The sequence below is a fragment of the Pezoporus occidentalis genome, unplaced genomic scaffold, assembly GCF_034315485.1.
Source record: "Pezoporus occidentalis ecotype Australia unplaced genomic scaffold, CSIRO_AGI_Poc_V1 ctg130, whole genome shotgun sequence".
In the NCBI taxonomy this organism is placed as follows: domain Eukaryota; kingdom Metazoa; phylum Chordata; class Aves; order Psittaciformes; family Psittacidae; genus Pezoporus; species Pezoporus occidentalis.
Window position 1 is genome coordinate 1,684,386 of NW_026913104.1, and position 18,336 is coordinate 1,702,721.

At 48.4% G+C, this 18,336-nt stretch overlaps 2 protein-coding genes across 4 annotated transcripts; both read right to left on the minus strand.

Annotated features, from left to right (window-relative positions):
- Nucleotides 1-4,089: 4,089 nt before the first annotated feature.
- Nucleotides 4,090-12,093, minus strand: CUNH11orf52 (chromosome unknown C11orf52 homolog). 2 transcript variants are annotated; one of them, XM_062608693.1, is made up of 4 exons: nucleotides 11,409-12,086; nucleotides 7,991-8,031; nucleotides 7,376-7,422; nucleotides 4,090-7,013 (listed from the first exon to the last, which is right to left on the minus strand). In XM_062608693.1, exons 1-4 carry the CDS (start codon nucleotides 11,438-11,440, stop codon nucleotides 6,777-6,779), a joined length of 357 nt encoding a protein of 118 aa, XP_062464677.1. In that variant the 5' UTR covers nucleotides 11,441-12,086; the 3' UTR covers nucleotides 4,090-6,776. The 2 variants fall into 2 exon arrangements, with proteins under 2 accessions (XP_062464677.1, XP_062464678.1); XM_062608694.1 differs by lacking the exon at nucleotides 7,991-8,031 and having other exon boundaries at nucleotides 11,409-12,093.
- Nucleotides 12,094-14,752: 2,659 nt separating this feature from the next.
- On the minus strand, nucleotides 14,753-18,285 carry HSPB2 (heat shock protein family B (small) member 2). Of its 2 annotated transcripts, XM_062608688.1 has the most exons (3): nucleotides 17,927-18,285; nucleotides 16,560-16,694; nucleotides 14,753-15,694 (listed from the first exon to the last, which is right to left on the minus strand). In XM_062608688.1, exons 2-3 carry the CDS (start codon nucleotides 16,651-16,653, stop codon nucleotides 15,243-15,245), a joined length of 546 nt encoding a protein of 181 aa, XP_062464672.1. In that variant the 5' UTR covers nucleotides 16,654-16,694; nucleotides 17,927-18,285; the 3' UTR covers nucleotides 14,753-15,242. The 2 variants fall into 2 exon arrangements, with proteins under 2 accessions (XP_062464672.1, XP_062464671.1); XM_062608687.1 differs by having other exon boundaries at nucleotides 16,560-18,175.
- Between the last annotated feature and the right edge of the window lie 51 nt (nucleotides 18,286-18,336).

The following is an 18,336-nucleotide window of genomic DNA, read 5'->3' on the forward strand; positions in this document are numbered from 1 at the left end:
CTAAGTATTGAAGCACCTGGAGGAAAAAGCAATTGCATAGTTTTACCATTTTTACCCTGTCATGTATGAAGATGCAGCTAAAATCCAGCAAGTCGAGCAACAGGTAATTTCCCTCTGTAACGAACCCAAGGCATTGATGGAGTCAGCCCCCCCCACCTCCTTCACTTTAATTTTAAATTATTTATTAATGTTTGCATTCCCCACTTTTCATAATTCAGGGGGATTTGAGATTTTTATGTTTTCATTAATTGTAATATCACATGTGTTAAACAAAGTAGTAGGTTACTGTGAGGCTTTGCATAAAGCCTTGTAATTCACAGTGCTGGTGGTTAGTAGCTTGATCCAGTTTACTTTAGAGTATCAAAATGCCATTAAATGACAGCAATAAATATTTACCCCCATTTTTTGTGATGCAGTGAAGTAGTTTATGCTTTTGCAATTTCAGTAAAATTAACTCCAGATCTACTGAACTAAAATCACTGAATGCATGGAGAGGCTGCAGATGGCTGCTAGTGTTCTCTGATTGGTTTTATAACTTGTTTTATGAATTTGATAGCGGACTAAATGCTTACAATCCCTGCAAGATTTAGATATTTACCCTTGTCCTTTGAGGAGCAGAGAAGCCAAAGGTAGGCTGTCCCTAGCCACAGACTCATTGAAGACATAACCCAAAATTACAGGATTAAAAAATAAGAGTAAAGAGGTAATCTGTTCAAACAGCATAGAAATGCAAAGCACAAACAGGATGTAAATGTAAAATCTACTGTTTAAATCATGTCAAGATGATACACTGAGAACACCAGTTCATTTATCCTGGTCCACCTCAGTGGCAGTTAGTAGGTGTCCTTTTGCATTAATGCTAGGCAGCAATGAAGCACTTTTAACACTTGTGCTCCACCCGGTAAGGACTACAATGCCTTTGAGCAACAGCAGGATATAGAGAGACTGCCATTAAGTCAGGGCTTGCAGTGCAACCTGCATTTGTCCATAGAGCTTGTATGTTAAGTCTTGGTGGGCATCTAGTTTGTCAGGGATGCACCCTGGCTTTGTTCAGAACTGGGACACAGCTATTTTACCCTCTAAACTCAAACCAGTTCCAACGTACATGCTGTCTATGCACTACCCTCAATTACAGCAACGAGATATGAGATACATAACACATCCTTCAATCACAGTGCTCCCCATGCCATTGCATGGCAGGACACATTACACAGCATGACGCTGAGGGGGCTGTCAGCCATATGGATTGAGCAGCTGGCTTTGCATATGAACCGTACAAAGAGTCCTGGGCTTCCTTTTAGAAATATAGTGCTGGATCTATATAACAGACAAAACTAAAACGTGGTACAGACGAGGGCATTTTCTCCTAGGCCAACCAAGCACAGCAAATGACAAAAAAACCTCCCATGCAGTTATTTGTTATTAGTACTGAGAAACATTTTGGTCACCCCTATTCCTTGTACCCCTATTTTCTGGCACAAATCAGGGGACCTAAAGTCAAATGTGTCACCCATAGTACAGTAGTGCCATCACTAAGAAACACAGAATTACTATCTCAGCTGAACATGTTGGGGGAACTGTGAAGAAACTGACTTGGATTGGAGAGGCTATTCAAGCCAGAAGCCCTGTCCTGCATGCCCTTTTGGATCAACCAAGAAAAGCTGTGACTGAAGTCTGAAATTCAGGTGAACAGTTTCAGTCCCATATCCCTATTACAGAGCTTCTACATACTAGAACACCAACACAGCAAAAGACAACGTGTTCTTATTATATGTGCCAGGCTTAGTACACACTTGCTCACAGTATGTTTTCCACCACAGATTTTGCCATCAAAGATTTGCTTCTACATGGGGTTTCTTATCTTTGAAACAGAACTCCCTTGCTTGAACAATATGAATGTCAGAGAACAGAAACAAGGCTATTTCTGATGGTTAGACTGAGAGGCAGAGCATGCTGAGCCATTCTTCTGTTTATTGTGGTAACACAAATGCATCCCAGGTGTATGCGTGTGGTGAAAATGCCTTTTAAAAATTAAATGCTAGCTGTCCCATTTGTGTGTTTCATTCTAACTGTTCAAGCTTCTTGTAGCAGGAATCATCTTTTTCTTTCAGTTTGGTAACACCATAACAGATGCCTTTGAACGTTACCTTTGCAAGAAGCAGACAAGTAGGTAGGATGGCGGTTTGGTTGGTGTCATTGCCCTCTCCTGGCCAGTTTCAGCATAACCCTTGTACTTGCCCCTGTTTAATTCCAGGCAAGGAGCATTACAAAGCACCGTTGCTGCTCCATTTCCTGTTGCTGTGATGAGACTGTGGTCGTGTCACAGCAGCACCGCCAGTATCAACACATAAGCTTTCTTTCAAGACTTTCATCCAAGGACTTTAAGACACTTTATCAACATTATCTGATTGTTTCTCTTATCAGCCCTTGAGAAAGAAAGACCAATGCCCACAGTTCAGCTTTTGAGAATAAAATTTGATCTGGAGAAATAAAAGCAAGTGAAGATGATTCAGAAGCAAAGGCTGTGAGGCTTGTGAGACCAGGACTCCAGCAACAGCAAAAAGAGCTGCCTAATGCAGCTAATGCCTGTGTGTCACCGAGTGTCCCCTCCCAATGTCTCCATCAAGCATCCAAAACAGAAGTCAAAAAAAAGGGACTCCTGTAAACTCACAGAGGATGCAGCAGGCTGTGGTGTGTATCGAGGCACTGTGTCCATCAGAGTTCCCATGCTGGATGCTACAGCTCAGCTCAGTGAAAATGTATCAGCACTCCTTCCCCCTTGAAGCCTGAGGGTGAAAACCAGATGTATTAAATACAACAGTTGCACATACCGACAATTATATTCAGGGATTTTCTGGTAATTTGGATTGTTTTTTTTTTGCTTAGTCTTCCTTTAGAAGTTCGTAGTGAGGTCTGGTGAAGTGTGGGAGTTTGGAAGAGTTAACAGAATGGCTTAAGGATTCCTTGAGAAAGGCTGAACAACAGTAGGAATTGCTTTTTAACAGTAATTAAAAGGTGGGCAGGAGTATAACCCTTAGGCAGATGATCACTTTCACCTTGGTTGTGTCATCCTGATACAATTCTAGGGACCAAAGGTCAGGGGTAGGAGAGGATGGGTAACACAGGTGGGGGTGCTGAATCTGTTCAGGGTGGAGGTATTTCGGGGCCCATTCTGCAAAGTGGGGCTCATAGTGAATGAGCAGGGAGGCCATAGAATCAGAATCATAGCATCAACTAAGTTGGAAAAGACCTTTAAGGTCATCAATTCCTACCTTTACCCCAGGACTGTCAAGCCCACACTAAACCATGTCACTAAGGGCCTCGTCTACATGGTTTTTGAACATTTCCAGGCGTAGTGATTCCACCATTTCCCTGGAATGCTTGCTCCAAGAAGAAACTTTTCCTAATATCCAATCTAAACCTCCCCTGGTACAGCTTGAGGCTGCTACCTCTTGTCTTATAATTTGTTACTTGGGAAAAGAGACCAACCCCCACCTCCTTTCATTAGGTTTGGGGCAAGGATCTGAGGCCTCAGAGGGGCTGTGTGGCTGCCAGTTTCTCTGGAAACAGAGTCGACCCAGAGGGACTGGAGCATAGGAATCCCCAGGAGCAGGGCTGGCTGGCGGAGACCAGGGTATGGGGAGTGGCAGGACCAGGATGGGGGCCTGGGGTCCTGGGCGGTGGGGAGCCCCCGGGGAGGGGGTGGCACAGGGAAAACCAGGGTCCCCTTGATGTGTGGTAGGGGTGCTGGGAGATGCTGAACCCGCCCCACCAGAGCCCCGCGTCCTGCCCCCTTACCTTCACCCGGGCCGACCGCGGCGCGTCGCCGCTTGCCATGGGAACGGAGGCGGGACGGGGCGGACCCACGTAGACCACGCCCGGACGGGGTGGGACCGGACGGGACGGGACGGGACGGAATGGGGCCGTTCTGCTCCGTAGCGTTCGTCGGCAGCAGCAACAGGTCCCTTCGCATGGGGCGGGATAAGAGTCAGGAAGCCTCCAGCTGGGGGGGTCCAGGCGCTCTGCAGGCGTTCAGCCGGGGCCGCGTGCGCTCTCCCAGAGTCCCAGTGCATCAAGTAGGCAACAACCTCCCCCCAAAGTGCACGTTTATTAGTTAAAACTAAAAATTACATCTTTAATGTTCAAGGAACATTTGATACATTAACACTCGTTTAACACCTAAACATAACAACCTCGGGAAACACAGGAGATACGCTGTTGGAAGCTTTTAATATTCAGTGCAAAACCAAGTCCTTTAGAAAAAAATCCTTACTGCAGAGCATGTGACTTTCACATTTTATCTATTCAAGGCCTGGTAAACAGGCAAAATTAGTGCTCTTGTTCCCGTGTAGAGCATCTGATTATCTCTAAGATATGCTGTACTTCCAGAAACAACAAGTGCTAGCTACATATGGAAGCTGGAGCTCCTTAAGGAAGAGATGAACTACCATTCCAGGCTCTGAGGCATTCATTAAAAGATACTACTGTAGCTCCCAGTTAATTCAGAATACAAAAGGGCTGATCTAGATCAACAGACATGACTAACTAAAAGCAAGTTCCTCTGAGCCAAACCCAGTCCTACTTAGGTCTAGTGCAAAACTGGTTTAACCTGATGGATGTGCAAACTTGCATCACTCTGGGCTCAGGAGCTTGACCTCAGTGTCTGTGCAGCTTGGTGTCCCCAGCCCCAGCTCTTCTGCTGGGTGAGGAAAAACTTCAGTACCACATGCTGTGTGTGCCACTGCAATAGCAGGCTGTTTCACTTAAATTGTGTTTAAAAATAACCCGTTGGAGTCTGTACCTTCTAGAAAACCTCCAATCTCCTGAAAACAAGTCCATACTTAATAATGTGTCTAAAAAATCCAATTTCTTCCTATGACAGGGAGGGCTTGAAAGGAATTGAAGCCAGCATCCCTTTCTAGTTCTTGTACCAGCGATTCACGGCAAGGAGGTATACAATTGGTGCCCAGCATGAACCAGAGCTAGCAGCACTGAGTGCTAAAGTGTCTCATGACTCCCTGACATACTCTTGTAAGTAAATCCTGTGCCCATTCAATCCTCCTCAGTCCAAAGGCCAAGTTTTCATGCTGGGCATGGAGTACAGAAAGGAACATGGAGGAGAAGAAAGAGGAATCATTGGCACTCAAAAGAACCAGCCCTTAGAAGAATATAATCCTGTACCTATTGTAAATGAAGGGCTTTCTACTGCAGACTTTACAGTAGCCCCCCTGAGGTCAGCTGGATAGCATGGGCAAAATAACCCTTTTCAGGTAGAAAAATATACTGTATCCATTATAAAAAAAGGGGCCTTCTCCTTCAAATGTTCCTCTGGCCTTATAGTGGCCCTGCTGAGATGGGTGAAAAGGTAGAAAAGATTGGTCCTCTAAACACTTCCATCTTAGCAAACACTGCCCTTGCCAGCTTTAGTTTTGTAATGGGCAGGAATTCCTTCATGCCTTGCATTTAGCTGAGCCATAATATGCAAAATTATGTCTGTTTAGACATTGTATCAGGGTGTCCATTTTTAAATGCTGGCAATAAACAGGTTGTCCCATGATGTGCATTTAGCTATGTAAACCATTATTTAGGAACAGAATGTGGCAACCATTGATTTAGTGCCTGAAGATACCGCTTGGGGGGCCTGATCAACTGACAGTGCTGCAACTGCCAAATGCAGCTCAGTGGCAGAAGCCTTTCTGATGATTGCTATACTGGATTACTAACACTATTTTAAATCCATAAACAACTTCTCAAAGGTGCATCTGGGAGGGTCAGCAGAAAACACCACATGGTGTGTGCTCTGTGTTACTGGGGTTACCTAAGGTAGACAGTACAAAATAAGGAAAGCGGAGGAACAGTGCAAAGCCCTCTTTAAAGTCGACCAGGATCCATCCCCAATATCTCAGGCATGCAGACAGCTGCTGTTCTCTAAGGACTGATAACTGCCCTAAATATAGGCAGTGGCTTTTAAATGCCTGCCTTGCAGTTAAATTGTGAATTTTCCTTGTTTCATTTCCAGTCAGATCCAAGAGCTCACTACTCCCTTTCTGGGCTTGTTGGGATAAGGATGCGTATCTGTACATCCCTTCAGTGAAAGAATTTGTTCTGTACCCCTCAGTTAATTCTGCATTTCTGGCCTTGGTTTTAGCATGCTCTGCATGGTTATAGAACACCGCTCTTTCTTTGAGAAAAGAAGGATTTACATAGGACATGACTTCAGTTACAGTGGCAGGTGTTGGGAGAAGACATTGCAGTAGACACTGTTACAAGTTTCATGCCATTTCTTCACAGTATCATCCACATGTCATTCTGCACACTGCAGAATTTTCTTAATGTTGACATAAAATCCGATGACATCTCCCTTGTCCCAGTATTGAATCCTGTACGCCATGTTCCCAAATCCATCTGCAGAGCAGCACTCAGCTCGTCCTGTGCCACAGCAGGAACTTTCTCACTGCAGCTCTGAGCTGTGAATTTTAGCCTTCATCAGCCAAGAACAACTCTGTCTTCTCACAGTGCTGAGAGGAGATGGGTTGCCAGTTTCAGAGGCAACTCTTCCAAGAAGAGGTGATTTTTGCCAGCAGAATCAGATAGGAAGCTACTCATCATATGAGAATAAATATGTCTGTATCCTCCAAAGAGAAATGCAAGTGGAAGACACAGCCTCTCCACACTTTCTCAAGGAGAGCTGACATGTCTGTGAGGTTAGCTTGTGTCTACAGCCTTAAGTCTGTGAAATCCTTTTGCTGCTGAAGGAGAAGAGGACCATCAAGACATTATACCAGGGTCCCATTCTTACTATCATATTTCAGCCTGGGCCGGGGAAAGTTGAGGGTGGCATACTCTGTGGCATTCTGCATTTGTAAGTTCTTCACCTCTGCTGCAGAGCGCTCCCGGACCTTGGTGAACACTTGGATGTCTGCGTAATGAATGCTGTCATCCTGCTTCATGCTCCTGGGTTTACTCACAGTGGCGTAGACAGGAAACTCAATGACATCTTCATACATCGGAGCCTTTGAGGAGAAAGAGCTCTGGAAGGTCAGCTCCCTGGGCTACTGCTACACACACCATCCCCAGACCAAGCAAAGACACCCTTCACACCTTCCCCAGCATCATCCAAGCCTTTGACACCCCAGGAGCAGAAAGAGATTTCATCTTACTGCTTCCACTGCACTTTAGGGGGAAAAAAAGGGCCCCCATCACTGTGCAGCAATGCATGTTGCTCCCACAGCCATTAAAGCCTATACAGAATGAGACAATTCATGGCTCTGAATAAGCTGCCCCATGTCCTCCCAACCCATGTTGCCTAGGATGTGGTGGTCAGCTCTGTCTCTTCTCAATATAGTTAGGAAAACAACTCTGGGAAGCTGTTTACCTTCCTGTCAGGCTGATGCTGTTGGCTCTCATGTCTCACATTAGTTCCTGAAAAAGAAATACCAGAGGTTCAGATTAACAAAACCATTGTTCCACCTTTGAATGCAGAAATGCAGTGTCTGTCCCATGGACTCTCCTCACTGGACAAAAATCAAATTTCCATCTCATCTGACACCCTCACTCATAATGCTGTCTCTGGGAGCTGCCTCCAAGAAGAAAGCCTGAGCTTATTTCTTTGGAAAAAATAAGGTTTCCTGGGATGACAACATGCTGTGGACCGCAGTGTTCTTGGCAGAACCTAGGACAGACACAGCACAGAGAGCTTCCTTGTTAGGCCCTTGGAGATGACAGATCCAGTTTTGACTTCATTTCCTTTGCTGCCTGGTAAACATATTTTGCCCAGCATGGTCCAAAGGCCACTGACTACAACTGGGATATTAAAGGAACGCACTTTATTCCAGGGGACTGATGTCAGGTGGATGTTTACAGCCCTTACAGTATGGGAGGGGACCTCAGCCTCACAGATCCAATTCATGCCACTGACTAATGTTATCTAACCAGGGGCTCAGTGACTACGCCCTTTCTTGACCTCTAAAGCATTTCCACAAATCCTTACCTTGCTTTTCTTTCTTTCTTTTAAAAGGCGAAGGACAATTCCTGAAATCAGAGAAAGATGTCAGCACTGAGAAGCCCCAGCCTCTGCTGTCATAACATGCAAACCCAAATGTGCCACCCCAGGGTACCATATCTGTGGGTACTGAGAAAGGCCCAAGAAGTGTCTCACAGAAGAACTACTGAGCCAAACCAGAACATGAGTGACTCTTGCAAGGAAAAGGTCCAAAGGGGAGTTGTGGAGTTGTGGAGATGTGTTTCCTTCTCCTTTGGCACAGCTACCATGCCCCACAGACACCCCCAGATCTCCTTGCCTTTCAGCCCTGCCTGGCTGTTTGATGACAAACAGATGATGATGATAACAGATTTCACTGTGGATTTGCAACTACATTTCCACAGCTGTATGATCAAAGATGCAGTATATATGCATGGATATTGAGCATGCCCTCAATTGGAACAAAACCCTTCTATTAGGGCTGGATGCTCTGATAGCCCCACACACTCCACTTTGCTTGAAGGAGCAGCTATGTGCAGACCTTGTGCTAATTTAGTGTTTCAGACAGTTTTCCTGTTGTCAGATTTCCACTTAAAACACAACCAAACCAACCAAGCACTTAGTACAATCCAAGCCAAACCCTAATCTTGGCTGTACCTGCATGATCAGAAAGAGACTAGGCAAATACAGCTATGTTCCAGCCACAGAATGAACAGGAGGTGAATTCATTTCAGCTGTAACAACAGAGCCAGGAGCTGAGCCCACTGGTGCTGGCAGGAGCATAGGCTGCCTGGCAGAGCAGAGATGTGTCCCATTCTGGGTCAGATGCATGAAGGCAATGTTATCGTTCCATCGCACTCAGAGGGCTGGCTGGAGCAGAGCAGGAGCCAGCCCTTGTGTGGCTCCTCCTGCATATGCATATCCATCTGGTGCTGGCCGCTGACCAACACAGCATGCAGCTGAGGGTCTCACACAGGTCTGTGTCTCTGCTGCAGCACTTATAATGGGGCTACAGAGCTACCAGATGGTTCCCAAGAAACACTTTATGTCCCACATTGTGTGCATTTGCCAGACAATCCTGCCACAGGCAGGAACAATGCCATTCCTGAGGCAGAGCTCTGCCTTTCCCAGCTTCTAGAGGCAGTTCCTGTGGGCGGGCAAGCAGGACAGCGTGTGCTGTAATGTCTTTGGCACTAATGGCAAAACAAAAATAACCATGAATGCAGGCAAAGCACTTGGAGACCTTCAAAACGGTCACTAATGATTAACCAGGCTTGCTAGATCAGGGAAGTCAAAGGCAGCTTTGGGGAAAGCAGGCTGGCCATGTGCCGATGCAGAAGGATCCAATGCTCCTTCTCATGCCTTAGCTGCGTGCAGCCCCACAGAGGCAACAATGGCCCTCCAGTCCTCGACAGGCACAATCCGGGGGGCTGTCCCCACGAGTCAGGTCCCCAGCTCAAGGCAGCATTGCTTTTTCTTGTGGTATTTCTCACTTGGCTCTTGCAGCTTCCTTCTCCACTGTCTCTGTGAGCTTGCAGAGACTCCAGGGCCCTCCTTTGCCAAGGCTCATGTGCTAAAGCACTTTGCTTCTCTACAGCATTCAGCCACTCAGTATTCAAGCTGCTTTTGCTTGTTTTGGTTGCTTTCCTTTGTAGAGAGCACATTAGCAGCCAGTGTGTAGGCTGGAACTATTCTGAGGCTGTCTGCACGCTAATCACAGCCAGGCAGGAGACAGCATCTCCCAGCCTTAGATCTGTGGTATTTAGAACGGATATGGCAAGGGAAACTAGAGCAGGGCAAACCTCTCACCCCTTCTCAAAACCAGGTCAAACATGTTGTAACTCACTCACAGCCAGCTAAAAGCACATTGTACATTCTACATGACAACACATATGTCCCTGCTCCTGTATTTTATTCCCCTTTCCCCATGTCAGTGACAGCCTGATTTCTGTCCTACACAAGCCTGCTTTGCAGTTGGTCCTGAATTTTGGCGTCTTTTACTCTCCATGCACACCAAAGGCCCTGAGTACTAAACAAAATGGTGACAATACCCAGGGCCTGCCCCCCACAGGGCCATACTTGCAGAGGTACCCAGACCTGAGGGCACACTTTCCTTCACTGGTATCTTTCTTGTGTGAATAAACTTGCTGTAATGACTTTTCTTTAAAGGCAACTCAGGCTGTCACTCCTTGCTCTGTCTCCCTTAGGGCCTGTGCTTTGGTAGTAATCAAGACAAGGATTTCCATACAAAAGAAGGTGATTACCTATCTCCCCTTAGCCCTTTTTTAAGTCTCACCGTCATTTAGAAAGCTCAGCTCTTTGCTGACACAGCTGTGGTGCCGAGAAAATACACAGAAATAAAAGTGCAAGAATCTCGAAACACCTGAACTAAAATTAAGTACCATTTTCCCTTTGTCACCAAGGTAAAGCTATGAATCATGCAGACTTCTGCAGAGGGGCTTCAAAGAACCAGTCTTCTCTTAACTGTGGTCCTCTGCTGTCTATGTGGTCCCATGCTAACAGCACATTCCTATTTACCTTGGAAGGACCTCTGTGCCCTGATCCTCCTCCTTTGCTTCAGCCACTAGGTGATGCTCTGCCTCTTGTCATTATTAAAAAGCCCTGATGAATTTCTAATACTTTTAACAGATGCAGTGTTGGAGAGAATGCCCTCGGAGCTTCATCTGATATTCATGGCTCTCCCCTTGTACCATGCTCAGAGCTGAAAATATTTCCACTTGGCACCGAATGATGCTCCACTGTGCCCTTTTTCTCTAAGCAGGAGGTCCAGGGCACAACATGAGCCAGGAGGGATTAAACTGTCATCCTGCTCCCAGGGAGAAAGAGCAACATCATCTGAAAAACGTGGCCCGGATTTCCCAACTGCAAATAAAGCCCAGACAGAGGCAGGCGGGGAGAAGGGCTGGAGAAGCTGAGAGTAGGATGGCGTAGCTGACCCTATGAGCTTTTAATGCCAGCACTGCCCCAAGGGCCCCTCCCTGCACTATGCCAAAGGGACAAGTATGGTATCTACCTGCCCAGAGACCACTGGGGCAAGGACAGGGATTTAACCAGATCCTTCCTAGAACTGAGCTATTCTCAGCTGCTGGCATGGCTGTGCGAACCCAAGCTACCAGTCCCATGAGGGCTGAGGGATGTGAGCAACAAAGCCCCCTCTCCTTTCCCTTTGACAGCAGGGGCTGCCCCAGGCTGCCGCCCCCGCCCCGGCACCTGCAGTGACCCAAGTGTCCGTACTGACTTGCTCTCGGTTTCGGTGTGAGCTGGCACGGTGCAGTGCCGAGAGCCGGGCAGGAGCCATCTCAAACCCAGCACCAAGAAGCAAAGCTTGCAAAGTCCACCCAAACTTCAGCTCAGGCTGCCCGGAACTTGCGCTGCCATCCCCGTATCTGGCGGATGCCGGACTCACCATGGTCGCCCGCAGCTGCAGCGATTGCCCATGTCGCTCCCTCCTCCATGAAACAGAAGTGTTTTCCGGACAGGGAGAGCGTGTATTTCCTGGTTCCTGCTCGGCCCCTGGCTATTCCAAGGGAGTGTCTGGCAGTGTCGGATTTCTCTCCATGCTGTAATGACGCTTTGCTATAGGCCCGTGCGTGCCATCTACCGGAGCGCTTGCCCTGGGCTCTCCGTGCCCCAGGGACAGCGCTCACCTCTTGCTACCCAGGTAGGAAAGGGCAAGGCAGCAGCATCCCTCTGCCCTGGGGCTAAAATGCTGCTTTGTGATTTGCGCAGTGGATGTCCCTCCGCTATCCCGCTCTCCCACCAGCGCAACCAGCTGATACCAGCAGTGATGCAAAAGAGAATGAAGGAGGGACTTCAAATGTTCCTGATCGAAAGGACAAACACCAGGGTGGGAGCTTTCAGTGTGTTCCTGCTGTTCATCATTGCAACTCCAGCAGGATGTCAGAAAAATGTGCAGCACAGGCTGGCATCACCTGGGAAAGAAAGTGTATTTTCTTGGGAGGGAAGGTGGTATCCCAGCAGAGGTGGGAGCAGGCTTGCAGGTCTACCCTCAGCTGAACTGTAGTGCTGCTGCTTCTGCCACTGGCATAAAGGCATATGAAAACTCAGGGACATTATTGGGAATCTTTTTTCTTACCTATGTAGATTTAAGTGTATAGATTTTTGTTTTTGAGAATGACAGAATCCCATAAGGGACCTCGCAATATTAAGGACCTGCAATACAGCTGTTAGGCTTACCCCTTAGGGCCTTAAACAAGAGCATTAATGTGTATTTTACCTTTTTACCCCTGTTGAGAGCCCTTCAGACTGTGCTGGGTCATTCCTAGACTAAATGACAGGTAGCTGATCTCTGGCATCTCTAAGAGCTGATGCTCAATACTGAAAAATACCTTGTCAATGTAGTCCTTGAGCAGAAACTGTGCTCCACAGCTTTGATTTGGCAGACAACCCCAGTTCTGTGCAGGTCTGAATGCTTCATGGGATGTGCTGACAAGTGGGTAAGTTTTAATTCATGCTTCTGGCAGGCTATCTCAGGAACCAGTGCTAGTCCCCTATTCCAGCTGTACCCATGTTCTCAGCCAGGCTCACAAGCATCATTTATCATCTGCCCAAGTGCAGAGCAGAGCCTGTATCTGTCCAGAAGTGGAAGGAGATGAGTTCTGAACTGCAGGGCACAGCTGCTCTCTTAGCTGAACCCTGGATGAGCTGCACTGTGACCTTCAGAGCCTGAGTCTTGCTCAGAAACTGCTCGTCAGCATGTGGCTGGAGAAACTGTTTGGTTTAGTCTGCACCACAGCAGCCCAGGGAGAATTTAGAATCAGATTTATGTGGGTAAATGGGATTTAGTCCTGGTCCCAACAGGACCATGTTCTCAGGGTTCTGCAAAGATCTGGTCATCTCAGGAGTCTGTCCCTGCTTCGGAAGTTGCAGACTGTCTCTGGGTTTGCCACAGACACTGTTGGTTTAGAGAGCCAGTATCTGTTTTGATTTCTGGGATAACTTGGGCTTTGTTGCTCTGTGGACAAGCAAGAAGAAAAGGCTGGGAGACTGTTCCCATCAGCCCCTTTCACAAATATTGGAGCTGCTGGTGTGAGCTCCACCAGAGAAACAGAAAGGCATCAAAAACATTGGCAGAGCTGGAGATCACTTGGCTGCCACTCTGCATTCCCTCCTCAGTCTGTGTCTGCAGGGATGAAAGACAGCATGGCTTCCAGCGCTCCTGCTCAGCAAACCGATCAGGATATTTTGTGCAAAGCCTTGCAGGGTGCAGAGGAGCAGCCCAGTGGCTGACACCAGGCAGTGCCAACCCCTCTCACTGCATCATTGCTGAGGCATCTGTCTTCATGCTCTCAGGGACAGCGTCTGGGTAACAAGCTCTGCAACTGGCACAGCATGAGCCTGCAAGTGCCCAGCAATAGAGAATGAACTCATTGGAGAGCAAAGGGAGGGCTAATAAAAGTCAGAGGGGAAACAGAACGGTGTAATGACTACTAATGCTGTGCATTTCTATTGCCATAACGTCAAGGTACCTCAGCCATGGAGGAACTGGAGCCATGCTGCGATAGGTGTGGTTCAAGGACAGAACAAGCTGACATTGCCTATAAAAAATGAAGGGCATCCCTCAGCAGTACAGACTGTGAGTGTGGGGTACCTGATCTGCACTGCAGGGAAGGAGTCTTAGCGATCTTCCTGCTTGCTCTCATAAAGCCTGCAGGCAGGGCTGCACTTAAGTTAGCTCTGATCTTCACTAATGGTAGGGGCCCTGAGAAGTTGAAAATAGCTGCACAGTGGTTTGCTCTGATCTGGATCTCACTTTGCCTGGCAAGTGTGAAAAAGCAGCCTTGTATCACTGTTTCAGCAACTGAGGAGGTATGCTTCACGGGACAGACTCCTGAGCAGAGCATTTCTGGCCCAATTTATTCACGGAGGAAGAGTTCAGAAGTCTGCAAGTCACATCCCAGCAGGGAGAGGGAGAAGCTCTATCCACAGGGACCTTGGTACCTCCTCTTTCTGTGAGAAGGCTGCACTGAGGCATGACAGGGGCCCCCATATTTGGCCAGTGACACAGCATTTTGGCTTCTTTAATTGGCTCTGACAAAAAAGGATTGCAACTGGCACCTGCTGAGCCCTTGGGGCCATCCCAAGGCAGCAGCTGCCACTGACAGCAGCACACACGATCCCTGGCCCAAAATCACAAGACTACTGAGACATTTCTCATGTAGCCGGTAGCATCACACTGTCTGCAAAAAGGACCAAATTCATCCCCCCTGTGACTCTACAGAGAGTGCTGGCATGTAAGCAAAGCACTTGGGATCTGAGCAGAGCCTTTCCTTTCAGCAGTTTGGGGTTCATTTCCCTCATAAGGGCTGAAAAGATGCATGTGTGAACAAGCATTATGTCCCATAAACTAGAGGGCTGAAGTAAGCAGAGGCCATGGGTTGGCATTTATTTAATTGGGCTAACATCAGCTGCAGGTCTGGAAATGCACAGTGAGCCTCCAAGAGCTCATCACTCTGCATCTTTTCTCCTTGAGGATGTTGCCTACTGTGGTCTCCCTACAACAGCAAGCAGCTCCAGCTGCACCTGAGCCAGGAGAGTCAATCACAAAGGTCCCCCTGGTGTCCCATGGCCAGAGGTCCTCCAAGTCCTCACTGATGCCATTTCCACAGATGAGCTCAGTGTGAATAATCTACTGCTCTGCTCCCCACATCTGGAGCAGTTAAGGCTCTGTCCATCCTTCTGCTGCAGAGTACCTTAGCCAGAAGGAACATGAATCCAATGGAAACAAGCGAAGATCAGAGGCAGATTTATTCCTCTTTCCTCCTGAGAGCTGCAGGCACTTTTACAGACCAACAAGCACCTTCCATCTCCATAAAGGTCAGAAGCAAGACTCTGAGATCATCTGTTCCCTCTTCCCAGTACCCTTCTGGGCTAGAGCAAAGCAGCTGTTTTAACAGTCCACTGTGACACAGCCTCACAGTTTAGAGCAAGAGTGACCCTTGCCATCTGGGATGAGAGGAGAGCACCCTGCATGGTGCTCAATGAGCACTAGACCTAGGAGAAAACTTGCATTACAGTCCCTCACACCAACTCACACCCCTCTTTTTTTTGGTTCCAAGTCCCTTTTTCCAGCCATCAGCCTTAAGAAGCAAAAATCTGGCATATATATGGCTGCTCACAGCCCTGCTAAACACTGATGATGGGAAATAGGGGTCTGGCACCATGGATTCCCCATCCCTGTCCCACCCACCTTCCCAATGAAAGCCCAGATTAGGGGCCTTTAGGACTCTTTCTTCTCTTTTCCTTCCCCAGACTGTTTTTGTTTCCCCACTGGCTGCTCCTGTTGAGTTATCTTCACCTCGTTGACTCTGGCCTTTATCTCCTTCCCTGTCCGGGGAGCCACAATGCTTAAAATGCCATCATGGGACAACGTGGCTCTCACCAGCAAGGGGTCAACATCCAGAGGAAGGATATAGGTCCTGGTGAACTCTCGAGAGATGAAGCCGTGGCGATCAGCCTTCTGTGGGTGCTGCCCCATCACCTCCAGCAGGTTGTCCACAGTGCGGACAGTGAGCTCATCCGGCAGGAAGTGACAGACATCCAGGAATACTTCGAATTTGTGTTCATTGAGGCTGATCTCAGAGGTGCCTCGATCCAGCTGCTTATTGATCCGAGGCCTGATGTAGTAACCATGGTACAGAGCAGGTGCTAAGATCTCACATGGGGACACACCTGAAAATGAGATGCAGTGAGGAGTGTGGGGTTTCCAGGGGAAGGAGTCGCCGAAGGATGGTTGGCAGCAGACAGGGGAGGCTGACAGGAGGAAGCTAGGGCTTGGCAAACACCTTGGTTTTGCCACCACATCAGCACAATATGGATGCAGTCTCTTTGTTCCTACCTTTGTATCCCTAAAGCACATACACAGCCAGATGCCTGCCAGACACGGCCTCGCACCACAAAGCCAGGAACTGCCAGCAAGAAAAGGACTGGTTCCAGCTTTTGCATGTCTGCTGGATGAAAGGAGAGGGATTGGTAGGTGCACTGGGTGCCCTGCAGCGCACAGCACACAGCCAGGGATGGGCATGGAAAATGCTGATGGTGAAGAAACTGCCCTGAAGAACTAAAGGCCTTTTGTGTGCCATTGTCCAAGAGGCTTTCCTTGGAGCTTTTTGCATTTTCACGCTGTTGTGCTGGTGCTGAATGGTTCTGCTGCTGCCCACATTCCTTCCCCTCTGCCAGCCACTGCCCAGCTTTGTGCTGAACAGCACAGCTCAGCTTTTCTCTACAGCCCCCGGCTGCAAAAACTGCCCCCCCCACCTCTGCCCCCAGAGCATTTTGCTCCATGTTTGCACAGCGTATGCATGAATGCCAGACCACTGGGGGCATGAGGGAGGACAGGAGAGACAGCAGTAGGCATGGATGGAGGAAGTGGACCTAAAGAGAGAGACCCTGGACGTTCCCTGGATATCCCCCACCTCCATTTGGGTTCTTGCACTTAAAATTCCTTGGCTCCACCTTACCTAGCCTGCTCTGGAGCTCAATATCCCCAGGGAGACTCCACCAGCCCTCCTGCAGCAGAGGAGAGAAAGGTGCTTACCTTCTCCAAAGTTCTGGTCATAGATCTTGCTAGGGTTGGCAAACTCATACTCCGAACTCATGGGGTAGGCATGGGGGACAGTCCTTGCAGCCATGGTGTGTCTTTCCAAGCACTCACTGCCTCTGAGAGTGAAGGCTGCAGATTGCAAGGTTTTAATTGGGTGAATTCCACAGGGAGGAGTGTGTGATAAAAAGATGGACCAAAATAGCCACAAGCACAGGCCCCGGGATGCCTTGCCAGGGTGACGACGGAAGCTTCTCACTGCATTCCACTGTCTGCAGTCAGGGACCTCTCAGGAAAATGCCATACCTCCTCCCACCCTGTGAGATCCCCTCCTCGAGCAAGGGGTGCAGGAGGCAAATGGGCAGCCAAGTACAGCAGGGAGGTACAGAGGTGAGCTAAGGGAGGCTAAAGCAGAACAGACCCCCGGCTCTGCTGCCTGTGGTGCTCACAAAGGCAAGGGCAAGCAGGAAAGTTCATTGTAAGTAGGCTCAAGTAGTCCCTAACACTGGTCCTGCTGGCTGGGCAGCACCCCATGGGGATACGGCAGTAGCTAGTGATGGCTGGTGCCTGATCAGGTCATGCACAATCACATGAAGTCACTATCACACCCATTTCCCCACTGCGAGCTTAGGACTCAAATCAGCCCTTCCCATGCCCTACACACAGGAGGTTCATTTACCCAGCAGCTGAGCATATGGCTCAAGCCTTTTGTTCCTATGAGTGGTGAAGTGGTGCAGGTAGTTAACAGGATTCAGATACTAATGGCTCTGCATCCTGAATGGTGCTGCTGCAAGCTGCCTGCCCAGACTGTTCCCTGTCCAGAGCTTTGGCACAATGTAACGAGACCCAGAGAAATGTTTGTGCCAGAGATCAAGAGTTAACAGTGATCTGAAGCTGGCACAGATCCAGTTTTATTGAACTGGGGGTGGTCAGGGGGAGGGAGGAATGGGACATGGATGGGGGAAGTATAGTGTACCCTGAAACCAGAGATTTCCCTGAGTCCATGTCCCTGCAGTTTGAGAGCAGGTGCACTACTGCTGATGTAATGGGGAATTGGAGAAGGTATTTATGGCCTGAGCTGCTGCACAGAGCAAACCCTGCTCCCTGTTCTTGCAGCCACACTGAGATGAAGAGGGCCAGAACCTTTTGCAAAAGACTGGTGGTGCTAGCAGTAAGAATGATGTGCCTCTGGGCCAGTAATTGTGTTTAAGTTGCAAACAAACACAGGCAGAGACTAACTCTTGCCCTTTAAGGACAGTTGCTGGGCTGATGCTATTGCCATGATTTAGGTTCACAAATGAGGCAGGAATTAAAATGTGTGAATGAAGGCATATTAGAAGCATAATTACTGGAAATCAGCTTACTGCAAGGGCACAGGCAGATAGAGGTAGCTTGGATCCCTGAGAAGGCATGTCGCAGTGTACCATCTTGGAGGCTGTTGGCACAGGATCACAGAGTAGTTTGGTTTGGAAGTGACCTTAAAACTCATCCAGTTCCAGCCCCCTCCTGCCACTCGCAGGGACACCTTCCACTAGACCAGATTGCTCCAAGCCCTGTCCAACCTGGCCTTGAACACTGCCAGGGATGGGGCATGAGATGGACTAAACAACTATGATAGTCAATGAAGACATGCCCTGGGAAACTCCCCATCATGCCTGGTTTATCTCTGCTGACAGCCCTCTGGACTACTCTGAGGTCATAGTGTGGGGCTTTTCTGCTCACTCCAGCCAAGTGGTTTCTGCAGTGGGCAAAAGATGAGAGGTGTTGGGCTGAA